The following is a 27874-nucleotide window of genomic DNA, read 5'->3' on the forward strand; positions in this document are numbered from 1 at the left end:
ATTCCAGACATATGACGGCGGTCTGTAAATAATCAAGTCTGGAGCAGACAATAGAGTGATTAATATCATGAGCATCGATATACGCAATGTATCAACAAAGTCGGCGAACCTGACCACCCGATCCCGTTAGTAGCCTTTTAGGACAAGTATAGTCACCTAGACCTTTACACTGTGGCTGGTAGTTGAGGATACCTTAGTTGTCAGACGTGTACAAGTCTCTAATAATTATTAGTCTAGATTATGTAAATAATAAGAACAAGTTGTCCCTATAAGAGACTGGAGTCCTTACTGTCCACATATCCTTGTTTGTTTGTTGTTTAATGCCGCATTCAGCAATATTCCAGCTATATGATGGCAGTCTGTAATTAATTGAGTCTGGACCAGACAATCCAGTGATTGATGTGATAAGCATCAATCCACGCAATTGGGCTCGATGACATGCATCAACCAAGTCAGCCTGCCTAGACTTGCCTATTAGGAACATAGAATTACAACACATCCATGGACTTATCTTTCAGTACAGCCTTAGAGCAAGGCTACCTATTTGTGTCAATTAGTGCATTGGTGGCATGAATAGAAGTACTTCCGTCTATTTTCTTCAGCTGTGAGTTTCTTAAAATCTTAGAAAGATATTTTGAGTAATTTAGATATGTTTGTTATACTATTTAGATTGTGCTTACAGGGTTTTTGACATACAGTACTTATTTGAATCACAAAATATATTTATATGTCTAATCAATGACACTTAAATCTTATATGATTTTTGTCATCATTGGAAGAATTATTCATTTCAAAGTAATTAAAACATGAATCTACAAGAAACATGGAAGGCGAGTGAAGCATAAAACAGAACAGACAATGGATGACAACAGATAACTGTTCCACTTGAGTGTTGCAGTTACCGAGTAACCATTTCTACAGAACATTCGTCACTGGGTCCTACCCAATGCTGGAAGAAAGCAATTAAATGCCATTCGACCAACAACAATGTCGTTTAGCGAAAGTGTTGCTATTTGTGTCTTGACACTTTCTATTCTGGGCCTTCTATCTCACCATGGCTTCCCCCGGACTGCAGTGAATACGATCTGTACAGGCACCTTGACATTTCCTACAGGCCAAAACTTGATATAGGTACGTACAGGCAAATGTAGGCATATAGGCAGAACCCTTGCTGGTCATCCAGGATTATCCTGACCCAATCGGAACACACCCATGGAGAGGAGGTTGTCATGACACCCTGCTTGAGGGTACCTGGTCACATGTAACTCTAGACAACCTCATCACTGTACAGTTTCAACAGATGCATAAGCCGCTTCAACAACACACCTTCCCTCTAGATGTTGACCCCAGTCGGTACCTCTTCATCCATCCATCACTTGCCTTCATATAGTGGGGCGGTTGGGTAGTCTAGTGGTTAAGGCGTTTGTTCGTCACGCCGAAGACCCGGGTTCAATTCCTGAGATGGGTACAATGTGTGAAGCCCATTTCTGGTGTCCCCCACCATGATATTGCTGGAATATTGCTAAAAGCGGCGTAAAAATATACTCGCTCACTCATATCTAGTCTGCAGAGAAACAGACAACCGAGACAGTACCATTCCAAACATAATTGTAAAGTCCATCTTAGAGTTGTTTTGAGAATGTGACTTTGTACAAACTTTCTGGTCACAGTTTATGACATGGTTGTCAGGGGGATGTCATCACATTCATAACCTTAATCTTACCTAACAATTATATTTTCACAGCCCCTGGCATCAGAAATATAAATATAACAGGGATACAGGAATACAAAATATCAATTCAAAAATTAAAATAAAAAATAATAATATATAATTGTAAAGATGCACAAATTTCTGGATAAACAGATCAGGGTAATCAATAGTATCTTTAATTATTCATAGACATAAACAGTGATTACCAAACAGGCAGATTTTACATGTTTACTGGGCTTTGATACATTTATTTCACAATTTATTTCACAATTAAAGCTCAATGACAACTTGACAGCTACTTCCCGAACACCTCCATGGATGAGACAGACTGGTGCCCTAACCATACAGTGAGACCATCCCATCCTCCCCGACCCCTGACGACCACAGACACCCTCTCAGCAGATCCCATCACATGCAGTGTCCTTCATGCCTCCTGCCTCCCCACTCCCCCAACAGACTTCATTCCATCAAAACCCATCCTGCTTGCGCGTGGTTAACCTCAAAATCTCAAGTGTCATACCAAACATTTAAACCACAGCCATAAAGCACCCATTAAACCACAGGCATCAAATCACACATTAACCACAGCCGTCATACCGCACCTTCACGGATGTCATATCAGTGATTTAACCCTTACAATACACAGGGGGGAGGGAAGAAGAGAGTGAGTGAGTGAGGCAGTGAGTGAGTGAGTGAGTGAGGAAGTAAGACAGTGAGTGAGGTAGTAAGAGAGTGAGGGAGTAAGAGTGAGGGAGTAGGAGAGTGTGTGAGAAGAAGGAAGTTAAGAAGTGATTGGTTTTTCAGTTTCTTTCAGCAATATTCATCAACATGATAGCAGTGCCGCCTAGAACAGATTTCACATAGTGTAACTATGGAAGCAAATACTTTTCCCAATGTAGGGCCGGGTGAAAGTTGGGAGGGTACCCGACTACCCGGGGAGTACTGTAAATCGTGAAATTAATGTGTCTCCAAAAGAATGCGACCGCTGGCCCCTAGTCAATAATGCGACTCAATATGAATGCGACACCCCCCTCCTCTCAAGCATCAGTGGATTTATATCTAAAGAAAATGTCTTCTGTCAGGTTTACAGGAGAATCCTCACCTTAATCCAACCTTACATTAATCATATCACATACCAAATAGCACCGCTCATTAGCACTGATTAGAGTACTTTCGCTAAAACAATACATGCACGCTGGCTCATGTCAGCCTTTGACGCAGTCGCAAAGAACAAAGACACCGTGACGCGTGGGTGGCTTCTGTCTGGACTTGCAGGTGTGATCAGTGATGACATCAGTGAGTAGAACTCTTGTCTTGACCCAAGCAGTGACAATTCACAGGATGTAATTACTGTTTGAATGGAATTGTTTATATACTTGTTACAAGTGCTGCTCAATAAACAGTGATGTGGAATACATAGTTGTTTGTTTTCAGCGTATGTCTGAGTTGGTATTTCTGCTATCCAAAAATTCTTATTGTTGATATAAATGCATTGTTTAATAATGCGAGCAAAGACCACTCGCATTTTTCGCATTTAATTCACACCCGCGTTAATTTCAAGATTTACAGTATATATGGACTCGTCCAAGCCCTAGACTTCACATAGTGTTACTATGGGGAATCAAACACCTTTCCAAATGCATCGAACAAGTGAACATTTTCACAGATAAGCTGCCCTCATCAATAAGGAATTTCTTCAAGAAGTCATGACAGACAAATCATCATTCTTAAAATCTCACAGATGAATCAGTATTCTTTCAGGACAACAGAAGAGTTAGATATGAAGGTCTGGATGCCAAACTTGTCAGACAGAAGCTGCTGACGGAACACTTGCAGTCTCTTGAGGCGGTAGGTACGGCCAATCCCATCCTGGGAATTTACTTTTTAATGGCCCCATTCCAGGAACACCCTGTCAATCACTAAGCCACAATCCCGAGATAAACAGCAGTACACAAGACACGGTTAGGGTGTCAGAGAGGTCTTCCTCGGGTTTATTTGGGGGGACTCCCACCAAGTGTACAACCTAAATCTCTCTAATACCATAAACCTCTGCCCACGCTATTGAACATATTATATTACGCTAAAATAAGCAAATGTGGCACAATGAGGTGATACAATTTGTTTGTATTACAGGCCTAATCTCCTGGTTAGGATTCTGGGGATGGAATGGTATTGATGGCTCCCAGCAGCCATCTTGACCCACACAGAGCACCGGTATATGCTATATATGCACATGTCAATATATCGTATGACATGTCAACCATTGATGGTGAAAAAACACTACCTACTTCACTGTGTACCAAGCACACTCAAGAAAGAAATACACTCTTTTGAAACTTATCCACACAAAATGTAAATGTTCACAATCATGAAAACGAATTATTTCACTACATCATCAGATAATGAGGCCATCAACTCCAATTGCATTTGTTTCCATATCTATAATTTCAAGTAATAAATACCCCTTGATCTTAATCAAATGATGACATTTTATGTATATTATCACATCTGTAATACTGATATTTCTTTATGATTTTTTTGTGTGTTTACACGTCTGTCTGTCTGTCTGTCTGTCTTATCTGTCAAGAGAAATACCCCCTCACACACATTCCACACAAACCATTAAAAACCCTTTTGTTTGTTTTATTATCAAACATAATATTTATTGTCAAAAATTTCCATCCCAGCATGACCCCTGCGATGTAATGTCAGCTTGCCATTATCTCATGGTGTGATTAACACTTCCCGGAAAAATTCGGCCAGCGATGAAACTTCAGAGTTTGTCCTGATATCTTACTCTTCCTCTCAGACTCAACAAAGTGGATAAGTCGGTCAGTACATCTCACCCTACCCCCTCCCCCCCAAATCACACCTCCTCCGTTCACAAGCATATTGCTCATCCTTGTAATATATCCCATCATTCCACTTTCCCACGAGTATTCTTCGGAAAAAAAAATCACCGACCAGAAGACATTTTATATCAATCACTCTGGCAGCTTTGAAGGAATGCTTGATTTTTTGTGTTGAGTGCTGAAGCTACCAGATTCCTGCAGAAATGCATTATGGGAAGACTGCTTGCCAGACAACTAACTTCATGACATAAGTCTGGCAGCTTCTCTGGTGAAAGTTGTGAGTCAGTCCGCCAACCATGGAACTCTCATCTCACTAACCCACATGTACAGAGTTCAGACGAATCAGGTTCTTTCTTATTTATTGATGAGTGAAGAACAGGGGGCATTGATTGCCACACACTCACAGAACAGAACCTACTCGCAGCAAGTCGGGAAATATAGGAGGAATGAAAACTGTCCATACAGCAGTAGAAGATGATGAAGAGGAGGAGGAGGGTTTTGTGAACTGGAAATCTACATCTTGGATGCTGCTGCTGCTGACTCAACCACCTTCTAGTCCGCAATGAAATGTGGATAATTCAGTTGCTTCACACTTGCCCGTAGGCTGTCGAATTCGACGATTACATTAGCCACAAATATATATATCTATACTTGGGTATCAATGATGGGCAAGTAGTATTGATATATAGACGCAAAGGTATCCGGATATATCAAAATGTTGATTAATGACAAAATTAGTTACTCTGTACGTGTATAGATAAAAAAATTCTATCACTTGCAATTAATCAGATTAATGCGACATATGAACCAGACGGATCCATTAAATGATAAAGCTGAACTTTCTGCCATCTCATTGTCCATTTTAATCACGGTAATCTAAACAAACGTAAATTTTTCTGTGTCAGTGGATTATTAATTTAGCAGAGATATTCATAAATTTGTATCAATACAGTATCAACATCAACATTAAAAATGTATACTCTGTAGTTGGTGCTAGGGAAGGGATCAGTGGCATGTTTTATTAAAAGAGGTCCCCAGTACGTCCAGGTTTCTTAAGATGAAATTTATTTTCATGTTTCAAGCAATGGTGTCCTTAAGTGAGTGAGTGAGTATGGTTTTTCACCGTTTTTAGCAATATTCCAGCAATATCACTGCGGGGGACACAAGAAATGGGCTTCACACATTGTACCCATGTCAGGAATCGAACCTGGATCATCAGCGTGACGAATGAACGCTTTAACCACTAGGCTACACAACCGCCCAAGTTGTTAGATGAAGAAATTGACTGAAAATTATTTACATGGATGTGAAATCACAGATATATCACCAATGAAGACAGAGGAGACAACAAACCAGGGATTGAAACAGAAATGCTGCTTGAGTGAACAATACAACTGAACTGGACCAATGACTAGAACAGTCTTGCGCAGGGTTGGTTGGTTGGTTGGTTTGTTGTTTATCGCCGCACTCGGCAATATTACAGCTATATGACGGCGGTCTGTAAATAATTGGGTCTGGACCAGACAATCCAGTGATTGATATCATGAGCATCGATCCTCGCAATGTGGGATCAATGACATGCATCAACCAAGTCAGCTAGCCTGACCAGCCGATCCCGTAAGTCGCCTTTTACGACAAGCATAGTCGCGTTTTACGGCAAGCATGGGTTGCTGAAGACCTATTCTACACCAGATCTTCACGGGTCCAGGTAACAACCCACAACAGTATTGAACATGAATTAGCTGACAAAGCCAACCCCCATAACAAAATACAGCCACAAGGCTCTGTAGCTTACCTGAATTATGAAGAAATAATTTCATGACATTTCAACACTATTTTGTGTTAGGTACAAATATCTGTAGTGTGTTTAAAAAAAAGAGGTGCATAACATTCCAGACAAACCACCCCCAAAAATCCAATCACAACAATTGTTCATGACAATGAAATTGAGTACTAATAGTGATGCTTTGAACAAACTGGAATCTTCTTATTGTCATACAATCACACAAAGTTTAAGCCCTGTGACCTGTGGTTCTTAAGAATAAGATTTCTAAACCTTTTGTAAAATGTTAGTTTCTTAAAATATAAAAAAAGAAAGAAATACAATAAAATCACATTGATTTGAATGAGATCAAATGGATTCTTCATGCCAAATTTAAGTGACATTAATCAAGCAGTATCACAGAAGATAGTTAGGAGCATGGCAAAAGCTCTTTCAACTGCAAAGGTCAGTGTTAAGGTCAGTGTTGAGGTCACTGGGGGTCACTGGCCCTTGCTGACTGGAGCTATGACTGTTTCACCTGCCAGGTGTAACTGACTTAACAGTCAAATTCTCCAAAAATGCTGGCCCACTGTCCGTGGACAGTTTGGGTCTGCTTGAACTTGTTCTCCTATAACAGATGTAGGATGGGGAACTTATGCCCGTACAGCCTATTCTAATGTCACTCGAACCATTTCTTTTCAAAGTTCAGTTAGGTTCCATGGCAACAATATGCGAAAACCTACATTTTCCCTTGATCCCCAATGTATGCAGATAATGTGATAAAACATAGTGGCAGGCTTGTGTGCGTTGGGGTCTAAGATGTGGTCTTCCAATTTTGTATCTACATTGATTTTTATTGCCCTTTATTGCCACGATAGGCCCAACGACACATATGCCAAATTTCAATACATTTTGAAAATAGATGGCTGATTTACAGCAATTAATTGGTTTCTAAATATGGCCCCCATGGCTGTGTATTCTGTCAGCAAGTTTTAAAGATACCCTAGTTAAGATCATTCATGCAAATCTTCAGCTCCAAAGGCACTGTAGTTTCAGAGATGCCAAAAATGTAGTAACATTAGAGAAACAGGGGTACGTAGAGTCAAAGGTGGTAGCTTGATAAAAAAATAAATATGCCCCATTATTTTGAGAACCACATACTTGCATATCAAATTTAATAATTAAACATGCAGAAATGGCTGCGTAATGGCCAGATATGACATGTTCAATATGGCTCCCATGGCGGCCATGTTTGAAATTTAATTGGAATTCTGTGAGCATGATTTAGACACCATAACTGGGACATTTCATGCAAATTTTCAACTTCATAGGCCTCGCAGTTTCAGGAGATGAAGAAAATGCAAAAGTTCATGACTGACAGACAATTGGACTGATGACGGACCACATACCATGACAAAAGCTCACTTGATTTCTTAGTCGGTTATCTAACAAGTACAGATACACCCATGGTGAAGACGAAGCTCAAACAAGTCACACGGTACACTCCCTCCACCTTCCACATCCCTGCATCTCTACTGGCTCCCAGCCAACATATTAAACCAGCCGTATGAAAACCATCAATACCAGGGAAGTTACACTTTAAAGAAACATGTCTTTTCTAGCAGGAATATAGGGCAGTGTTGAGTGTTCCAGTGGTGATCTGATACAGCTGTACTGTAGAATGCATTTGTGGTTTCAGGAGGGTTGAGTACTTGGAGGTTTGCACTGAAAAGTCATTATGAGCTTGAGATCTATTACCACTGTGATTACTGTACTGCCCTTGCACTGCCCTCAGTACATTTTGCTGACTCAATTCCCAATTTGCCTGGAGCAGGTTACGACTGAGCTGAGTGATGTCGTCACACCGATCTCAACTCTATCAAGATGTGATGGTGTGCGGTGATGTCGTCACACTGATCTCAACTGTAGCAAGATGTGATAGTGTGCGGTGATGTCGTCACACTGATCTCAACTGTAGCAAGATGTGGTGATGTCATCACACTGATCTCAACTGTAGCAAGATGTGATGGTGTGCGGTGATGTCGTCACACTGATCTCAACTGTAGCAAGATGTGATAGTGTGCGGTGATGTCGTCACACTGATCTCAACTGTAGCAAGATGTGGTGATGTGCGGTGATGTCGTCACACTGATCTCAACTGTAGCAAGATGTGATGGTGTGCGGTGATGTCGTCACACTGATCTCAACTGTAGCAAGATGTGGTGATGTGCGGTGATGTCGTCACACTGATCTCAACTGTAGCAAGATGTGGTGATGTGCGGTGATGTTGTCACACTGATCTCAACTGTAGCAAGATGTGGTGATGTGGGGTGATGTCGTCACACTGATCTCAACTGTAGCAAGATGTGGTGATGTGCGGTGATGTCGTCACACTGATCTCAACTGTAGCAAGATGTGGTGATGTGCGGTGATGTCGTCACACTGATCTCAACTGTAGCAAGATGTGATAGTGTGCGGTGATGTCATCACACTGATCTCAACTGTAGCAAGATGTGGTGATGTGCGGTGATGTCGTCACACTGATCTCAACTGTAGCAAGATGTGGTGATGTGCGGTGATGTCATCACACTGATCTCAACTGTAGCAAGATGTGATGGTGTGCGGTGATGTCGTCACACTGATCTCAACTGTAGCAAGATGTGGTGATGTGCGGTGATGTCGTCACACTGATCTCAACTGTAGCAAGATGTGGTGATGTGTGGTGATGTCGTCACACTGATCTCAACTGTAGCAAGATGTGGTGATGTGCGGTGATGTCGTCACACTGATCTCAACTGTAGCAAGATGTGGTGATGTGCGGTGATGTCGTCACACTGATCTCAACTGTAGCAAGATGTGGTAGTGTGCGGTGATGTCGTCACACTGATCTCAACTGTAGCAAGATGTGATAGTGTGCGGTGATGTCGTCACACTGATCTCAACTGTAGCAAGATGTGGTGATGTGCGGTGATGTCGTCACACTGATCTCAACTGTAGCAAGATGTGGTGATGTGCGGTGATGTCGTCACACTGATCTCAACTGTAGCAAGATGTGGTGATGTGCGGTGATGTCGTCACACTGATCTCAACTGTAGCAAGATGTGGTGATGTGCGGTGATGTCGTCACACTGATCTCAACTGTAGCAAGATGTGGTGATGTGCGGTGATGTCGTCACACTGATCTCAACTGTAGCAAGATGTGGTGATGTGCGGTGATGTCATCACACTGATCTCAACTGTAGCAAGATGTGATGGTGTGCGGTGATGTCGTCACACTGATCTCAACTGTAGCAAGATGTGATAGTGTGCGGTGATGTCGTCACACTGATCTCAACTGTAGCAAGATGTGGTGATGTGCGGTGATGTCGTCACACTGATCTCAACTGTAGCAAGATGTGGTGATGTGCGGTGATGTCGTCACACTGATCTCAACTGTAGCAAGATGTGGTGATGTGCGGTGATGTCGTCACACTGATCTCAACTGTAGCAGGGAATATAAGGGGGTATGACTGTGCTCACAATGACATCACTCCAAACTCAACTATAGCAGGAGAACCTGTGAAGATCTGGGGTGGAATAGGTCTTCAGCAACCCATGCTTGCTGTAAAAGGCTACTAAAGGGATCAGGTGGTCAGACTTGCCCAATTGTGTAGATAAATGCTCATGATGTCAATCACTGGATTGTCTGGTCTAGACTTGATTATTTACAGACCGCCAACCTATAGCTGGAATATTGCTGAGTGCAGCGTTAAACAAGAAAGAAAGAAAGAAACTATAGCACACAGTCATATCTACCTTGACCACGGCAGAGCAGTGAATGTAAACATGAGCAACGATCCGCGACACTGGAGCAGGATGACACACAGTCAGCCCTATCAAGGCATTCAACCACTCAGTCCAATTTCAGATGTGGTACAGTGCACCTGTTATATTGTGACACAGAATTCCCAGGTCATTCATCACCAAGATCAAAATAAAAGGGTAAACAAGAAGACTGTTATCAACATCCTCTTCCCTTGTTCACAAAATCACAAAATACAGTCAACACCTAAATATATGTCATATATAATGTATACCAATGAAAAGTGCTAAAGCTTGTAAGTACAAGGGATGTTATGATGACGTAGTAATGGAGGCACTGGATCAGAATTTTGTGAGCAATTTTAAGGACATCAAGGGGCGGTCGGGTAACCTAGTGGTTAAAGCGTTTAGACCCGGTAAAGCTGAAGACCCGGGTTCGATTGTACATGGGTACAATGTGTGAAGCCTATTTCTGGTGTCCCCCGCCGTGATATTGCTGGAAATTTGCTAAAAACCGCGTAAAACCATACTCACTCATTCACTTAAGAACACCATTGCTTGAAACATGAAAATAAATTTCATCTTAAGAAACCTGGACGTACTTGGGACCTCTTTTAATAAAACATGCCACTGACATCCCACTGATTCTTTCTCGAGCACCAACTACAGAGTACACTGATGATGTTATACCGATGCCAGCAGCCTGCTTGCACATGTACAGTTACACCATGGGGAAATGTTCTTAGTATGGAAGGAGATCCTAAAGCTGCCTGAGATACATACCAAGTTTGAGAAATTCATCAGCATGATAAGAGTGGAAACCATGGGAATAATGTGGGTTGTGAACCAACAAGCACTACAACCAGGCAGGAACTTGAACCACTGGGCTACTTGGGCCAACATACAGGTACAAGCAGCGAGTTGTTTCACATATAATGACGACTGCCAACACCACCAAAACATACAGTTCATTAACATGGATAAGATGCGACAAACAGGATCAGGTGGTCAGGCTCGCTGACTTGATCGATACGTGTCATCGAATCCCAATTGCCTGGATTGATGCTCATGATGTCAATCATTGGATTGTCTGATCCAGATTTGATTATTTTCAGACCGCCATTATATATCGGGAATATTGCTGAGTGTGGCATTAAACAACAAACAAACAAAAATTAATATGGTATGGAAAACTGGCACTGCTGCAGCAAGTTTAGCCAATACGAAAAATTCAATTACCAAAAGGGCTTCCCTACATACACACCTACATTACAAACCAAGCTTGAAGCTGAAACAAGTCAAACTGACTACGTACACAAACATCTAGATCACTGATGAGGCGGATCAAGTGGAAGAAGATGGGAGTGCAGACACACAAGTACAGACACCTGGAGATCAGGAGGAGGCCTGTCTGGGCAATCCACACCCTGATGCATAGACTTGTACAAGTCTCTAAGGCAATATTTATTATTCAAATTCATGATTTCTTGATCATATAAATAATGAGACCAAATTGTCCCTTTTAGAGACTGGCATCCACATATCTAGACTTGCCTGTTATAAGGATATAATTACTACACACCCATGGACTTATCATTTTACAGCCTTGGAGCAAGGCTACCTGAGGTACAACCTACACAGATCAGTCATGGAATACTCCATTGAGTGTGAATGTGTGCCACACATTGGCGCCAACGGGTTCAGCTATATCGGGAGCCTCTGGCAGGTAGCCTGGCACGAAGTAGAGGCTGCACCAGTGTTTCGGCTTTTGGAATGAACACGAAACAACATACTGAACAACATATTTTGTTCCTGTTCTCTCATTTGCTATCAGCCCAGAACCACTGTATCCTGGTAGCTATGTGACACAAGTCTGTACAGAGGTTTATCACCACCTAAGGTCACTGGGCCCAAAGTGAGGGAGCGATTGAGTCAGTTGGGTTTAACACTGCTTTGAATAGCGTTAAAACCAATTTACTTTCACACTTACTTAACCTAATATTGTCACCTGTGTTTTGGGCCCAGGGACCTTATCCAGTAATAGAAAATAGCACCAGTGTTGTAGTCTTTACTAAACTGCCCAATAGTTAAGGTTGGTTGGTTGTTGTTTAACGCCACACTGGTAACGGGGTAGGTAGATTTTAAGGGGAAATATTGCCAATTTTGCTGTTCATGATGAACAGTACCACAGTATCAAGTCTTTGAAAGACATTTAGATTGGTTGGTTGTTTTTACGCCTCACTCAGCAATATTCCAGCTATATGATGGTGGTCTGTAAATAATCGAGTCTTTACCAGACAATCCAGTGATTGACATTATGAGCATCTATCCACGCAATTAGGGTCAATGACATGCATCAACCAAGTCAGCGAGCCTGACCACCAGACCAATAGTTAAGGTATCATAAGGACCAGTAGAAATTTGCCATTTTAGAGTTTTACTAAATGCTAACATCATAAGGACTAGTGGACTCAAACATTTAGTTTCTATCGCTGCATCTATCTTCAGGGTGTTGATTTGATAAACTCAAGTAAGAGAGTTAAATGCTGAAAGTATACTCACAAACAAAAGAAATGCAAATACCATACATGTTGGTTAATATATGAAGAATTACTCATGTTCAAGATATATTAGATTGGTTCGATGCACAAACGATCATACTGGTATGTTGTGTGAACAGAAGCTCATGAAGGCATCACATGTGACATCATAGATCCCTGACTCGAGATGCACCATTTGTCTCGTGCAGGATTAGCGTGTAAAGTTTGGAAATCACGTGTAGCATATTGTGATACGAATAAAGACAAGCTGTGGTAACACGTGACTGTTTGTTAGTTTTGTCATTAAGTGGTACACATTGGAAACATCTTTTCTTAAGTACATACTTCTCTATATGTTTTTATGGTTCGCGTTTCTTTTGACAATGAGTATATAATAGGAATCATCCTATGTGATTCAAGAAATACAAATAGTCAAAATGTAAAGCAGTTTTGATATTTGGTCTATAAAATCCTATAACCATCACCTTCCAATAATGAATAGGCTTGTTATCTACTGCTATAAATAGCTGTAAATATACATTACTGATAGTCATGTGGCGTCATTCATGACATTCTTGCATCAACTGTCTTGCCTCAGGAAACAATTTTGCATCACTCAATGGAAGACGAAGGCTCATTCTGGTATCGACATATTTTTTCGGTGTTATCAATGTTATTGTTTATCAAACATAAATTGGGTCAATTAATAATGGTGTATTTTCCAGCTTCGCAGATCGTGGTCGGAGTGATTACCTCGTCTGTAGGGTCCTTACAATAATTAGCTAGGACACCTTCAAGGTTTCTTTCTGACTTGCAAGCCATGCACAGTGACTATGTCTCAAGTGTCGCTCTCACACTGTCTGCCACAGAACTGGAGGCAGAAGCCATAGAGTGGTGTTAAGTTGATATATTTGAAGAAGAATCTATTGGGTTGTTGGAAACAGGATGATCAGGGCTCGAGGCTTACATGCGGCTGTCGCATGACACTCGTCTCAGTCAACTTCACATTCAGGCGACCTTCACCTTTACATGATCAGGAATCAGACAGGCGACCTTCACTTTTACATGATCAGGAATCAGACATAAAATTTCAGGTATTGTGGTGCTGCTCATTGCAAATACAGGTCTATTTTTATCACATTAACTTCAAGCTCATTCCATCTCCAAAGCTGTATGTGTGCTCGTGTCCAGTTCAGATCAAAATGGACAACGCTACTTCTCCACAGTTATTACTTTCTTATAATATAAAATTCAACAATTAAACAGGACAGCTCATTTTTATGAAAGTTTGTGTGTGTGTTATACTGATTCAGCACAGAGAAGATTCAATGTGATCCTGTTCACTCAGACCTTAGACTAATGCTAGTCTCTGAAATATATAATTTTGATGGAAACAAGCAACTACATTTAAGTTGAAAAGAAGACCCAGTGAGATGGGAACCCTTTGGAAAATCTAGACTTGCTTCAATTTGGATGCGATAACAGAATCTGTTTGCCACCCAAAAGTATCATAAAAACTTGATATATCTCAAGAAAAAATGCTTAGAATTGCTTCACTGATCTCATGTGCCTCTTCAATCTTTAGGCTTAGCTTGTGTTAGGGTAGGGTAGGTTAACCCCAACTCTATCCATATCCTTTGGATCCTTGAATGAAAATAGTGGCAAACATATTCTACAGCAGCTCCCATTACAGTAAGGGCTGGGCAGAAGAGAAAATAATATGGTTCAAGGACTGTGAGACTAAGACCTAAACTGATCGGGTCATTGTTACAATTGTAACATTGTTACACATGTTACACATGGCCTACCATGAGTTTGTCCTCATCCATGGTCTTCAGGTCCCGCCCTGCGATGTTTTTCTCTCGGAACAGCTCCACGTAGCGATAGAGGTTGAGAGCTGCCATCCACTCGATTACATGGTTGACGGTCCAGTTCTCCAGCGGCTGAAAGGAAAACACAAAATACAAAATATATTAGTGAAAGAATTATCCATTTTGTTTTGTTTGTTTGTTGTTTAACGCTGCACTCAGCAATATTCCAGTTAAGGCTGCAGTCTGTAAGTAATCGAATCTGGACCAGACAATCTAGTGATTGACATCGTGCTCATTGATCCACACAATTGGGATATGATGACATGCATAAATCAAATCAACGAGCCTGACCACCCAATCATGTTAGTCACCTCTTATGACAAGCATTGTTGCTGAAGAACTATTCTACCAGGGATCTTCACGGGTCAAATGTATTTGTGAAAGAATTATCCAGTTTATGTGTTCTTGAGAACTTAAAACATTTCTGACTGAACACGACTTGACTGTTACAAGAAGATGAAGCACACACATATCTGAGTACACACATCAGCAACCTTGCAGTTATTCTCAGCAAACTAACGAACCTGATTAGCTCAACGGTATGTTGAAATCTATTGAATATATCAACTTAATTTCATCTATCAAAACTCAGTAAAACTGTCAAAATATGGTTTGATATAATTTGCAGCACTTGATCAATAACCCATTGCGCGAGATGTCAAGGATAAAACTAACAAGTGTGGAACTGATTGCTTTGTGAGGGAACGGAGGCAATGACTATCTGGCATGAACACAAGCACTGATACATCCTGCTCAGAGAATAAAAGACAGATTTATTTAAGTGTGTTTTACTTCTGAAGCATACTTTGACATTCACACAAATTTGTAAAACTACACAAATCATGATGTCGGAACAATGGTAGGCATTTTTTTATATGCAATATGGCCGTCGGGAAGTGCAAAAGAACATCTCATTATTAGAAAGGTATGAAAAAAAGTCCTTTGACTTAATTTCAATGTCTTTTTCTATACAAGACAGTTGAAAAACTCCAAAAAGGAATTATTCAAAAACATTTGGCCATACGACCTTGGAGTTAATTTCAAAGTGGGTGAAACTGAAGCCTTGCCAACATCTTGTGGTTCAGAAGTAAGACAGTTAAGAAAAGAAATTTGAAGAACTCAATTATTGAAATTTCCCATTACAGTTTAAACAAGTCAATTTATACAGTTCTGACATTTATATTACATTTTCTGTCAAGGCCATAATAGTCAGTGGTGGTGTTTCTCCATTAACCTACATTACACTGGAGGCAACCACCACCATACCGGGTCACAATAAGTACAGGTATTCATGGTAGCTGTCATTAGGGAAAATAATCCTGTCAGCTTAGCTACAGCGTAAAGACTAGGTCACATCTGTGCCTTCTGATTGGTTAAAACCAGGTAACCAGGCCAAACCAGTTGACAAAACACGTGGACGTTCTCATCTACGAATCAATACATTATTAATTCAAGTCCTGGAACATGTTTTATCAAACATACCACTGACACACATGTTAATGGCTACTTAATATTTAATGTCACGTCTGTAAAAAACTTTCCATAGAAACTGGTGACATTTTAACATGAACAATTCTAAGGCTTAACATCTTTCCTCTAATTTAGACCCAAATAGTTATATTAGCATTTGTGTGAAGTTGTTTATAGGCGGAGGCCATGCAACTTAGTGTAGGTCTGAACAAAATACTGCTGTCATTCTCATTAAAGAGTAAGTTTCTACATATGGTAACGGGGTAGGTACATTTTAAGGGGAAATATTGCCAATTTTGCTGTTCATGATGAACAGTACCACAGTATCAAGTCCTTGAAAGACATTTAGAGAGGTTGGTCGGTTGGTTGTTTTTACGCCGCACTCAGCAATATTCCAGCTATATGACGGTGGTCTGTAAATAATCGAGACTGGACCAGACAATCCAGTGATTGATATCACGAGCATCGATCCACGCAATTGGGATCGATGACATGCATCAACCAAGTCAGCAAGCCTGACCACCCGATCCCATCAGTCGCCTCTTACGACTACCATAGTCACCTTTTACGGCAAGCATGGGTTGCTGAAGACCTGTTCTACCCCAGATCTTCATAGGTTGAAAGGCATTTAGAAGTGATACACATAAGGAAGAGAAGTTATGGATGTCAACTTCTCTATTATGGATATCACTGCATCATCTCCATGTTGATGTCCCATCAAGTCTTTGAAACGACTTTTATCAGCGCCAAATTATCTGTTGGCTCCCCTTGTTAAGTTTTCACCATTATCTTCTTTCTTTTGTTATTCTAACAGGAAAACATATATGTTCTCTGCTTCATAGCATTTATTCACCTGATAAAGGAGTAAGTATATACTCCAAGCCATTGTTGTCCTCATAATAAAGAAATTGACATCCATAAATTTCCTTCCTTAGTGCCACAGTAATTTGAAAACCCCCATTAAGGTTCAGCATCTTCAATTAGGGTGATTTCAGGGATCGGAATTTCATCACCTGTTTTTTGCCCTTCTGACTGACTGAGACTAGAGTATGTGAGGTGAGGCGAAATTGGGTTTAACGTCATGTCCAAGATTATTGCACTTATATAGCGACGTGCATGCACGTGTGTGTGTGGCTGCTTGTACTAGTCCGGACTTATGCCGATTATTAGTGCTAGCTCACTGAGATTCCACAGTTTAACATGAATACCCCACTCAGACACAGTATACTGACTCTGAGCCAACCAGTCCTTGTTTTAGCCCCTTAATGCCGCGTGCCAGACAGGGTAACAACAACTACCATCTTTTAACGTCTTTTGGTAAGACACTGCCGGGGATCGAACCCTGGACCTTCCGCTCTCCGGGCGGATGCACTACCTCTAGACCACGAAGGCGGTCTGACTGGGGTATGAGTGAGTGAGTGAGTGAGTGAGTGAGTGAGTGAGTGAGTGAGTGAGTGAGTGAGAGTATTGATCAATGCAGCAGTTGGAATATCTCAGGTCTATTGGTCGAAACCAGTCAACTCACTTTCCGATATCATGAACAATAACTCATGCTGGAAGGGTTGCAAATGCTACTAATATTTATGTACATTTGTACGTGAGTTATTTATTTGACGGCGGTCTGTAAATAATCAAGACCAGACCAGACAATCCTGTGATTGACATCATGAACATCTATCCAAACAATTGGGATATGATGACATCCATCAACCAAGTCAGCGAGCCTGACCACCCTAACCTGTTAGTTGCCTCTTACGACAAGCAAAGCACACTTTTACGGCAAGCATGGGTTTTTGAAGACCTATTCTACCCCGGATCTTCACTTGACATGTGTTAATCTAAATGACCAATCATATGGCATTTAACTCAATGTTATACCATAGATGAACATATTTCTGATAATATAACACACAAAATCTCTAATCAAGAAACTAGAAATCCTGTCCTGCTAATTACTAGCTGTCGGCGTCTGCTAATACCGACACACTTGGAGCCCAAGGTGTTGGCGAAGCTGGTGAAGTCGCCTTAATACTGAAACAATTCACTTAAAGGTGGCCAAGACGTCGCCCTGAGGTGACTTCTACATTGATAGAGTGCGCCCTTACATCTAACCTACGTCACTCACTCCATCGCCTGCGATAGCAGCGTTAACGTCATATCCTCCTTCCTGAAGTAATTAGCTTATCGCCTATCTAGGTCAGTGTGGAACGTCCAAGGATGAGAGGCACTTTCATGTCCTGCACCACAATTAATTACATCGCCGTCACCAATTCTCCAGGTATATATGTGGCACTGAAAGAACAGCATCTGCCTCAAGACAGATCCTTTTGTAACCCCTTGAATATAATTACATGATGCTGGCTTGATTGAATGGTATGTCAAGCTGTTCAAATACATTACATGGTGAGTAAGGAGTCCCAGAAGACCTACATTCTATGAAATGGGAATCTTTAAAGCATGAGTTTAAAGACACCATGTCGCTAAGATATACGCAGGCCTTGAGTTATTTTTATCAATAAAATCAAAGTATAATCTTCTCCTTTCAGATCTGAATGTGATTGAAATATGTGTACTACCTACGTACTATATGTATAAATATTTCATGTAAACATTAGAATTATGGGGCAAGTGTGCCATTTCCTGAATGTGGAAGATTGAGTGAGGAACAAAACATTCACTGACAACAGCTGTGTCAGGTATTACTGACAAGAGATGTAATAGTGTTAGTAACATAATACGTCTTGAATTATTTTTTGGACACATAATCATTACTTTTCTCAAATGTTTCCAGTTGCCATAAGCAGTGTACACTGATTCTGCACAGCACGTGAGTGAGTGAGTGAGTGAGTGAGTGAGTGAGAGGGCATGTAGCTTATCAGAATTTTAACAGTTTTTCACTGGCCTTTAGTAGGGCTGGCTACAAAGATTGATAATCGGAATTATCGTTGATGGGAAGAAATATTAACAATTATTGATATGAAAATCGTGTCATTGACATCTTCCACAAACTATTGTGATGAAATAAAGTTTTTATTAACAGAAACTGACTTGGTATTGTCAATTGCAGAAGACGGAAAGCAACTGTTTGTGTTACATCTCAAATATCCACAAGGTATTCCATGCATACACGTGTCACCACTCACTAATAACATGATATTTCTTTCAGAGCTTTTTGCAAATTTGCTCAGTCACTTCTCTGATATTTATTGATAATCGATCGATACTTAGTTAACAATCATCAATCTCTATGATCTATATCGTAGCCAGCTACCTGTTAGCAAAGTATTGGAGGTGACCCCAAGCTGTGGTGACCTCTATGTTTACAACACCGCTGAAGTCAATTAGACAGGGTATGGTGCTAACACACCAAGGAACATAATCATCTGGGATTCAAACCCAAGACCATCAGATCCAGGTTAAATAATACAGATTGCAGACCGACTTGTGGCATCTAAAATCACAGGGACGACGCAAGATGGGAGTTTTCATGTAACCCCAAAGCATCTGTCTCCACAAGTACCAGCTCTGAAGGTGAACAACAGAACATTGATTTCAATTATGAGAATTTGCAGCCAATATATACATATAAGCCAGCAGCTGGAGGGTATCACAATGGCTCTTTATACTTGGAAGTGACAAATACATTCTCAGTATATATATATAGATATCCAAAGGTAGCCGACAAATATTTTGTTGGATTCACATTTATTAACTTTTTTCCTTTGTATGATAATCGATCCCCGAGCAATGAATATCTTATGAGAATGTTATCCCTTTTAAAAAAAATATGGAATTGACTTTGTAGTCGGAATAGTTTGAAGTAAAATAAATGGATATGATAATTCATATCCTACAAATACAGAACACGAAATGTACAGTACAACAAATCCTTCGCCCACAGTCATGAAACACATTTGCTCTGTACCTAATCCCTTGTGGATCATTAACTGATAAATACACTCATGGTGTGGACTGGTCAGATGTATGGGACACAGCGGTCCTAACTGCTATTCATGTCCTCAGTGATAAATTAGAGACAGGTAAATGACATCTCCATACCTATAGCACATGGACATTCATTGCCATAGCAACCAGGTGTGATTTCCTTCCAAGTGACAAGGTCAAAGCTTCACTGTTGCTTTGAATAATATGCTTGATAGTCTTTCACAGTGAATAGGTCAATACCCTCACAAGAAGTGCCCAGCTGAGTTACATCTTTGTGGACATTTATAAAGAACTGTATTGCTTTATTACATACCTGCATGTGACCGGCACACTGCTGTCGCATATCTCACTTATACCATGTTTAAAGGGTAAAACTTGTGTCTGTCTCTACTTGAATGCTTCTTGAGAAATCTCAAGTATGTTGCAATGTACTTTACGAGGAATGTATAAACATTTAATATTTAACCCCTGGGTCATATGTATGATACACCACACTCCACTTCCCACTTGTAACCTTCATCCTGTATACAATACACCACACCCAGCTGAGGTCTACATCTAGTATACAATACACCACACCCATCTGAGGTCTACATCCTGTATACAATACACCACACCCAGCTGAGGTCTACATCCTGTCTACATCCTGTATACAATACACCACACCCACCTGAGGTCTACATCCAGTAAACAATACAACACACCATGATGAGGTCTACATCCTGTATACAATACACCACACCCAGCTGAGGTCTACATCCTGTATACAATACACCACACCCAGCTGAGGTCTACATCCTGTATACAATACACCACACCCACCTGAGGTCTACATCCAGTAAACAATACAACACACCATGATGAGGTCTACATCCTGTATACAATACACCACATCCATCTGAGGTCTACATCCAGTATACAATACACCACACCCAGCTGAGGTCTACATCCTGTATACAATACACCACACCCACCTGAGGTCTACATCCAGTAAACAATACAACACACCATGATGAGGTCTACATCCTGTATACAATACACCACACCCAGCTGAGGTCTACATCCAGTATACAATACACCACACCCAGCTGAGGTCTACATCCTGTATACAATACACCACACCCACCTGAGGTCTACTCCAGTATACAATATACCACACCCATCTGAGGTCTACATCCTGTATACAATATACCACACCCAGCTGAGGTCTACATCCAGTATGCAATACACCACACCCAGCTGAGGTCTACATCCAGTATACAATACAACACACCCAGCTGAGGTCTACATCCTGTATACAATACACCACATCCATCTGAGGTCTACATCCTGTATACAATACACCACACCCAGCTGAGGTCAACATCCTGTATACAATACACCACACCCAGCTGAGGTCTACATCCAGTATACAATATACCACACCCAGCATACAGTACACCACACCAAGCTGAGGTCTACATCCTGTATACAATACACCACACCCATCTGAGGTCTACATCCTGTATACAATACACCACACCCAGCTGAGGTCTACATCCTGTATACAATACACCACACCCAGCTGAGGTCAACATCCTGTATACAATACACCACACCAAACTGAGGTCTACATCCTGTATACAATACACCACACCCATCTGAGGTCTACATCCTGTATACAAAACACCACACCCATCTGAGGTCTACATCCAGTATACAATACACCACACCAAGGTGAGGTCTACATCCTGTATACAGTACACCACACTCACCTGATATTCCCTGCCAGTCCACTCACATGACTAAACCCTAGTTTGGGGCCCTGGGGGACAGTCCACTCATCCAACTATACTCCCGTGTGGGGCCCCGGGGGACAGACTTCTCACATGACTATACTCCCGTGTGGGGCCCTCGGGGTCAGTCCACTCACCCGACTATACTCCGGTGTGGGGCCCCGAGGGACAGACCCCTCACATGACTAAACCCTAGTGTGGGGCCTCGGGGGTCATATCCCTCACATGACTAAACCCTAGTGTGGGGCCCTTGGGGTCAGACCCCTCACATGACTAAACCCTAGTGTGGGGCCCTGGGGGTCAGACCCCTCACATGACCAAACCCTAGTGTGGGGCCCTGGTGGTCAGACCCCTCACATGACTAAACCCTAGTGTGGGGCCCTGGGGGCCAGTCCACTCACCTGACTACACTCCAGGGTGGGTTCCAGGTTGGTGGTCTTCTCCCGTGTGCAGTGGGAGTTGTTCACAGTCCCAGAACACAGAGTGTGGCAGCACTTTCCACAAGCTGAAACAAAAACATTACATTTGTAAAACAACTCCGGAAGGCATAACTGGCTACTTGGAAGCAGGATGCATATATTGAACCACTGGCGCTCTCCCTTGATCTTGTTTTCTCAACACCCTGCCTGACTTGGGTCTCATCACACAGTCAGTACACCACTGCAGACTGATTGTATCCCAGAACATGATCCCTGATTGAAGCAAAGAACGTGATCCCTGATTGTACCCCATGCCTTGTACCCCAGAACATGATCCCTGATCGTACCCCAGAACGTGATCCCTGAATGTACCCCAGAACGTGATCCCTGGTTGTACCCCAGAACGTGCTCCCTGGTCGTACCCCATGCCTTGTACCCCAGAACGTGATCCCCGACTGTACCCCAGAACGTGATCCCTGGTCGTACCTCAGAACGTGATCCCTGACTGTACCCCAGAACATGATCCCTGGTCGTACCCCAGAATGTGATCCCTGGTCGTACCCCAGAACGTGATCTCTGACTGTACCCCAAAACGTGATCCCTGACTGTACCCCAGAACGTGATCCCTGGTCGTACCCTTGAATGTGATCTGACTGTACCCCAGAACGTGATCCCTGACTGTACCCCAAAACGTGATCCGACTGTACCCCAGAATGTGATCCCTGACTGTACCCCAGAACGTGATCCCTGGTCGTACCCCATGCCTTGTTCCCCAGAACGTGATCCCTGGTCGTACCCCCAAACGTGATCCCTGACTGCAGCCCAGAACGAGGTCCCCGACTGTACCCCAGAACGTGATCCCTGACTGTACCCCAAAACGTGATCCCTGACTGTACCCCAGAACGTGATCCCTGACTGTACCCCAGAACGTGATCCTTGACTGTACCCCAGAACGTGATCCCTGGTCGTACCCTTGAACGTGATCCCTGGTCATATCCCAAAACATGATCCCTGACTGTACCCCAGAATGTGATCCCTGACTGTACCCCAGAATGTGATCCCTGACTGTACCCCAGAACTTGATCCCTGGTCGTACCCCAGAACGTGATCCCTGACTGTACCCCAGAACGTGATCTGACTGTACCCCAGAACGTGATCCCTGACTGTACCACAAAACGTGATCCGACTGTACCCCAGAACGTGATCCCTGACTGTACCCCAGAACGTCATCCCTGACTGTACCCCAGAACGTGATCCCTGGTCAAACCCCAAAACGTGATCCCTGGTCGTACCCCAGAACGTGATCCCTGGTCGTACCCCAAAACGTGATACCTAGTAGTACCCCAAAACGTGATCCCTGACTGTACCCCAGAATGTGATCCCTGACTGTACCCCAGAACGTGATCCCTGACTGCAGCCCAGAACGTGATCCCTGACTGTACCCCAGAACGTGATCCCTGACTGTACCCCAGAATGTGATCCCTGACTGTACCCCAGAACTTGATCCCTGACTGCAGCCCAGAACGTGATCCCTGACTGTACCCCAGAACGTGATCCCTGACTGTACCCCAGAACGTGATCCCTGACTGTACCCCAGAACGTGATCCCTGGTCGTACCCTAATATGTGATGCCCAATACAACCAAAGACATTCAGTCTGAGCTGATACACCCAAACTATCTGAAACTGTCAAACTGTTGTTTGGCTTGCCGTACTCGTTGCAGTTAAAAGGCCACGATATGGCTTAAATATTGCCAATGAGACGTTAAATCTTAACTCACTTACTCCCTTCCGGGGAAATTCCCATACTGAGAGAACATCCAAATACCAATTCTACAGGGAAAGGGGCATTAAATGGACAATGGTTGGGTGCGCATCCATTTTTACATTCCAGTGTTCCAGATGGCTTTTGAAACTGCCAGTCCTTGTGGACTGGCAACTCTTTACCAGTCCCCCCTAATTTTTGCCAATCCCATCCTTCATCAAATAAAAAAAAGTATGAAAATTATGTGGTTTTAATTCTTTGAACATCATGTTCAGTGCAAAGATGTCACACAAACTTGTCACAATTTTCTTCTTTTTTAAAAATATTTCGAGATAAAGTCGCTACAAATGGATATCTAAACTAGAAATAGACAAGTGGAAACCCTGATGGTAACAGACAAGCTGGCTTTGTTCGAAAAATGTACTTATATTAATATCACCGATGTTTTGTTCACCAACAAAGATTTATAACGTCCACAGGGACTTGGCAGTCACATGAATTACCGGTCCAAGCCTAATTTTACCGATAAAAAAATGGTTATTACCGGTAAATGGACACGCTGATTTTCACCTAAAAATCCTAATCATTCTATATTCAAGTGGGTAAATGGCTGGATTACCATTTAAATAGGGGTTGCTTATAATGCTAAGATGTACACATTCTTTGCAGATTAGGAATATATAGGGAATACATATATTAGTTTTATACTGTCTAGGTCTTGAAGTGAACAGTTTTGTGTTTCTCACAATATTTGAAGTATATTTGCATTTCTGTAAAACAGCATACCAATAGTGACATCAAAGATCACCTCGGAAGTGGCTCTCTTGAACAGGATGTCAAAATGGCATTTTGCCCAATACTGACGTCCAGACAATTAACAATTCGGGTTATCCAAGCCAATTATTCTATATTTTGATTGGTTCCGCCAACTTGGCAAATGGTATCACATGACCAAAGAATCTTGGCTTATCTCGGCTTAAATACCGATTCCATTTTGAGAGAGAAAGATTTAGTAAGATGAGGTAAATCAGTTATCAAATAATTGTTAGTGTCATTGATGTGATAAACCAATTCAATAAATGATCTGACAAATATATAAATGAAGTCCCCTCGCAGAAACTACTTTCAGTTGACAGATGTGCAGTTACGTCCTCAATTCTTCTAACTATTGTAAACATCCCCTAAATTAATAGGTACTTGTCTCCTAAGCAAAGCTAAATACAAATTTGGGCAAGTAAGCCGGTCAGCTTAGGATAAAAAACAACTCAAGACGTCATGTGATTTGAACATCTGGCATTATTATATGCATCTGTTTCGGAACTTCTGTAATGTTTCCTCATCAAAAATATGGCGTTCACAAAAAGTCATGTAAGTTGAGTTATGTATGAATTAATTTTTTCAAAGAGGACAGGGAGTGTGACTGGTGAAAAGAGAGTAAAATGCGTTGGTACTGCAAACCTGCTCTTATTTGCAAGATGTATTTGATAACAGTTGGATTTGATGACGGAAACCCAACATGTGATTTCCTTCATTGCAAGTGGTCAGGCAGACATTGTCGTATTCATTCAAACCCATGCACTCTTGGGCAGGAAGTAGTTGTAGAATATAAATTAAACCTGGCTATTAATAAATGGGTACCAAATTTCAATTGAGTCATAATTAGATCCAAATAAAGTTACATAATGATGGTCCTATTTCATAAGAAAACATAACAAATTCCAAGATTTTTATACTATATAGACAGAAAAGTTCACAATGATGTTTTGGTGAAATCAAACATCCTACATTTCTGAGATGTTTGTAAACTGAACTAAAGGTAAAGTACAAACCTTCACACTTCTTCCCTACTTTTGTGGTCCCCCAGATGTAGTCATTGCCTGAAACAGAAGTACAATCTATTAGCTTGTAGGCAGACAGAGGAACAATCCATTTAATTGAGGGCAGACAGAAGAACAATCCATTAGCATGTGGGCAGACAGAGGAACAATCCATTAGCTTGTGGGCAGACAGAGGAACAATCCATTAGCTTGTTGGCAGACAGGAACAATCCATTAGCTTGTGGGCAGACAGAGTAGAGGAACAATCCGTTAGCTTGTGGGCAGACAGAGGAACAATCCATTAGCATGTGGGCAGACAGAGGAACAATCCATTAGCATGTGGGCAGACAGAGGAACAATCCATTAGCATGTGGGCAGACAGAGGAACAATCCATTAGCTTGTGGGCAGACAGAGGAACAATCCATTAGCTTGTGGGCAGACAGAGGAACAATCCATTAGCATGTGGGCAGACAGAGGAACAATCCATTAGCTTGTGGGCAGACAGAGGAACAATCCATTAGCATGTAGGCAGACAGAGGAACAATCCATTAGCATGTGGGCAGACAGAGGAACAATCCATTAGCTTGTGGGCAGACAGAGGAACAATCCATTAGCATGTGGGCAGACAGAGGAACAATCCATTAGCTTGTGGGCAGACAGAGGAACAATCCATTAGCTTGTGGGCAGACAGAGGAACAATCCATTAGCATGTGGGCAGACAGAGGAACAATCCATTAGCTTGTGGGCAGACAGAGGAACAATCCATTAGCATGTAGGCAGACAGAGGAACAATCCATTAGCATGTGGGCAGACAGAGGAACAATCCATTAGCTTGTGGGCAGACAGAGGAACAATCCATTAGCATGTGGGTAGACAGAGGAACAATCCATTAGCATGTGGGCAGACGGAGGAACAATCCATTAGCTTGTGGACAGACAGAGGAACAATCCATTAGCATGTGGGCAGACAGAGGAACAGACCATTAGCATGTGGGCAGACAGAGGAACAATCCATTAGCATGTGGGCAGACAGAGGAACAATCCATTAGCATGTGGGCAGACAGAGGAACAATCCATTAGCATGTGGGCAGACAGAGGAACAATCCATTAGCTTGTGGGCAGACAGAGGAACAATCCATTAGCATGTGGGCAGACAGAGGAACAATCCATTAGCATGTGGGCAGACGGAGGAACAATCCATTAGCTTGTGGACAGACAGAGGAACAATCCATTAGCATGTGGGCAGACAGAGGAACAATCCATTAGCTTGTGGGCAGACAGGAACAATCCATTAGCTTGTGGGCAGACAGAGGAACAATCCATTAGCATGTGGGCAGACAGAGGAACAATCCATTAACTTGAGGACAGACATAGCAACTGTTCTATTGTATCTGCTCGTGTGAGATTACAAGCATACCGTCACTAGTGTACTACAAATATAAATGTGATAGTGAAATTCTTGCAGTTCCACATACATCTCAGTTCACAAAAATATATATAATGATTACAACTTCTTTTGGCATTTATTGCCTGGATACGCAGTATGAACTTAACTACCCAATAACTGATAATTTCTGTGAAATAGATCTTGATGTAGATGTAGTTTCAAGTTATTACTAGCTTGTTGCCAGCTGGTGAGGCCCAGTGACCAGTCAGTGACCAGTCAGTGACCAGTCAGTGACACAGAGGCACCTGTGACTAGAAGACCACCTGACCTTTAGCAAAACGCAGCTTCAACACATGTCTGTCACACTCCTGGGGGTGAGGGGAGGGGCGAGGAGGGGAGAGGCAGGAGGAAGATGACCCCTGTCCAGAAGGTCAGTAGGTGAGATAGCGGGCATTACCTACACACTGACCCCATCAAATACCTGTGGGTCACTTCAAAGTGGTAAGTGTCGTTATCAGGCTTAATGGGTATTTCCAACACACCTGTTCAAACACACCTGTCTTCATCAATATAGATTTTTGTACATTTTGTCGATTTTGGTAACATGTGATAGATAAAAGCAATGGAATCCAACATGCTCCCAAACACTTTAAAAATGTTTCCAAGCAACATCCGATAGCTGTAAACCAATCATTCTAGAAAAGCCATGTGATCATGTGATTCACAAATATCCCATATAATGAACACATTGTAAGTGTCC

General features: G+C 41.9%; 1 protein-coding gene across 8 annotated transcripts in view; it reads right to left on the bottom strand.

Annotated features, from left to right (window-relative positions):
- LOC124146269 (phosphatidylinositol 3-kinase regulatory subunit alpha-like) overlaps positions 1–27874 on the bottom strand; it is a 219178-nt gene that overhangs the window by 19749 nt on the left and 171555 nt on the right. For all 8 annotated transcript variants that reach the window (XM_046516479.2, XM_046516481.2, XM_046516480.2 and 5 more), the window contains 3 exons: positions 25740–25787; positions 22129–22232; positions 14475–14609 (listed from right to left, as the gene is read on the bottom strand). In XM_046516479.2, the coding sequence (XP_046372435.1) occupies positions 14475–14609; positions 22129–22232; positions 25740–25787 (287 nt within the window). The remainder of the gene's footprint in view (positions 1–14474; positions 14610–22128; positions 22233–25739; positions 25788–27874) is intronic.

Source organism: Haliotis rufescens, unplaced genomic scaffold, assembly GCF_023055435.1.
Source record: "Haliotis rufescens isolate VD_foot unplaced genomic scaffold, xgHalRufe1.0.p SCAF_2, whole genome shotgun sequence".
NCBI classification, from domain to species: Eukaryota; Metazoa; Mollusca; class Gastropoda; order Lepetellida; family Haliotidae; genus Haliotis; species Haliotis rufescens.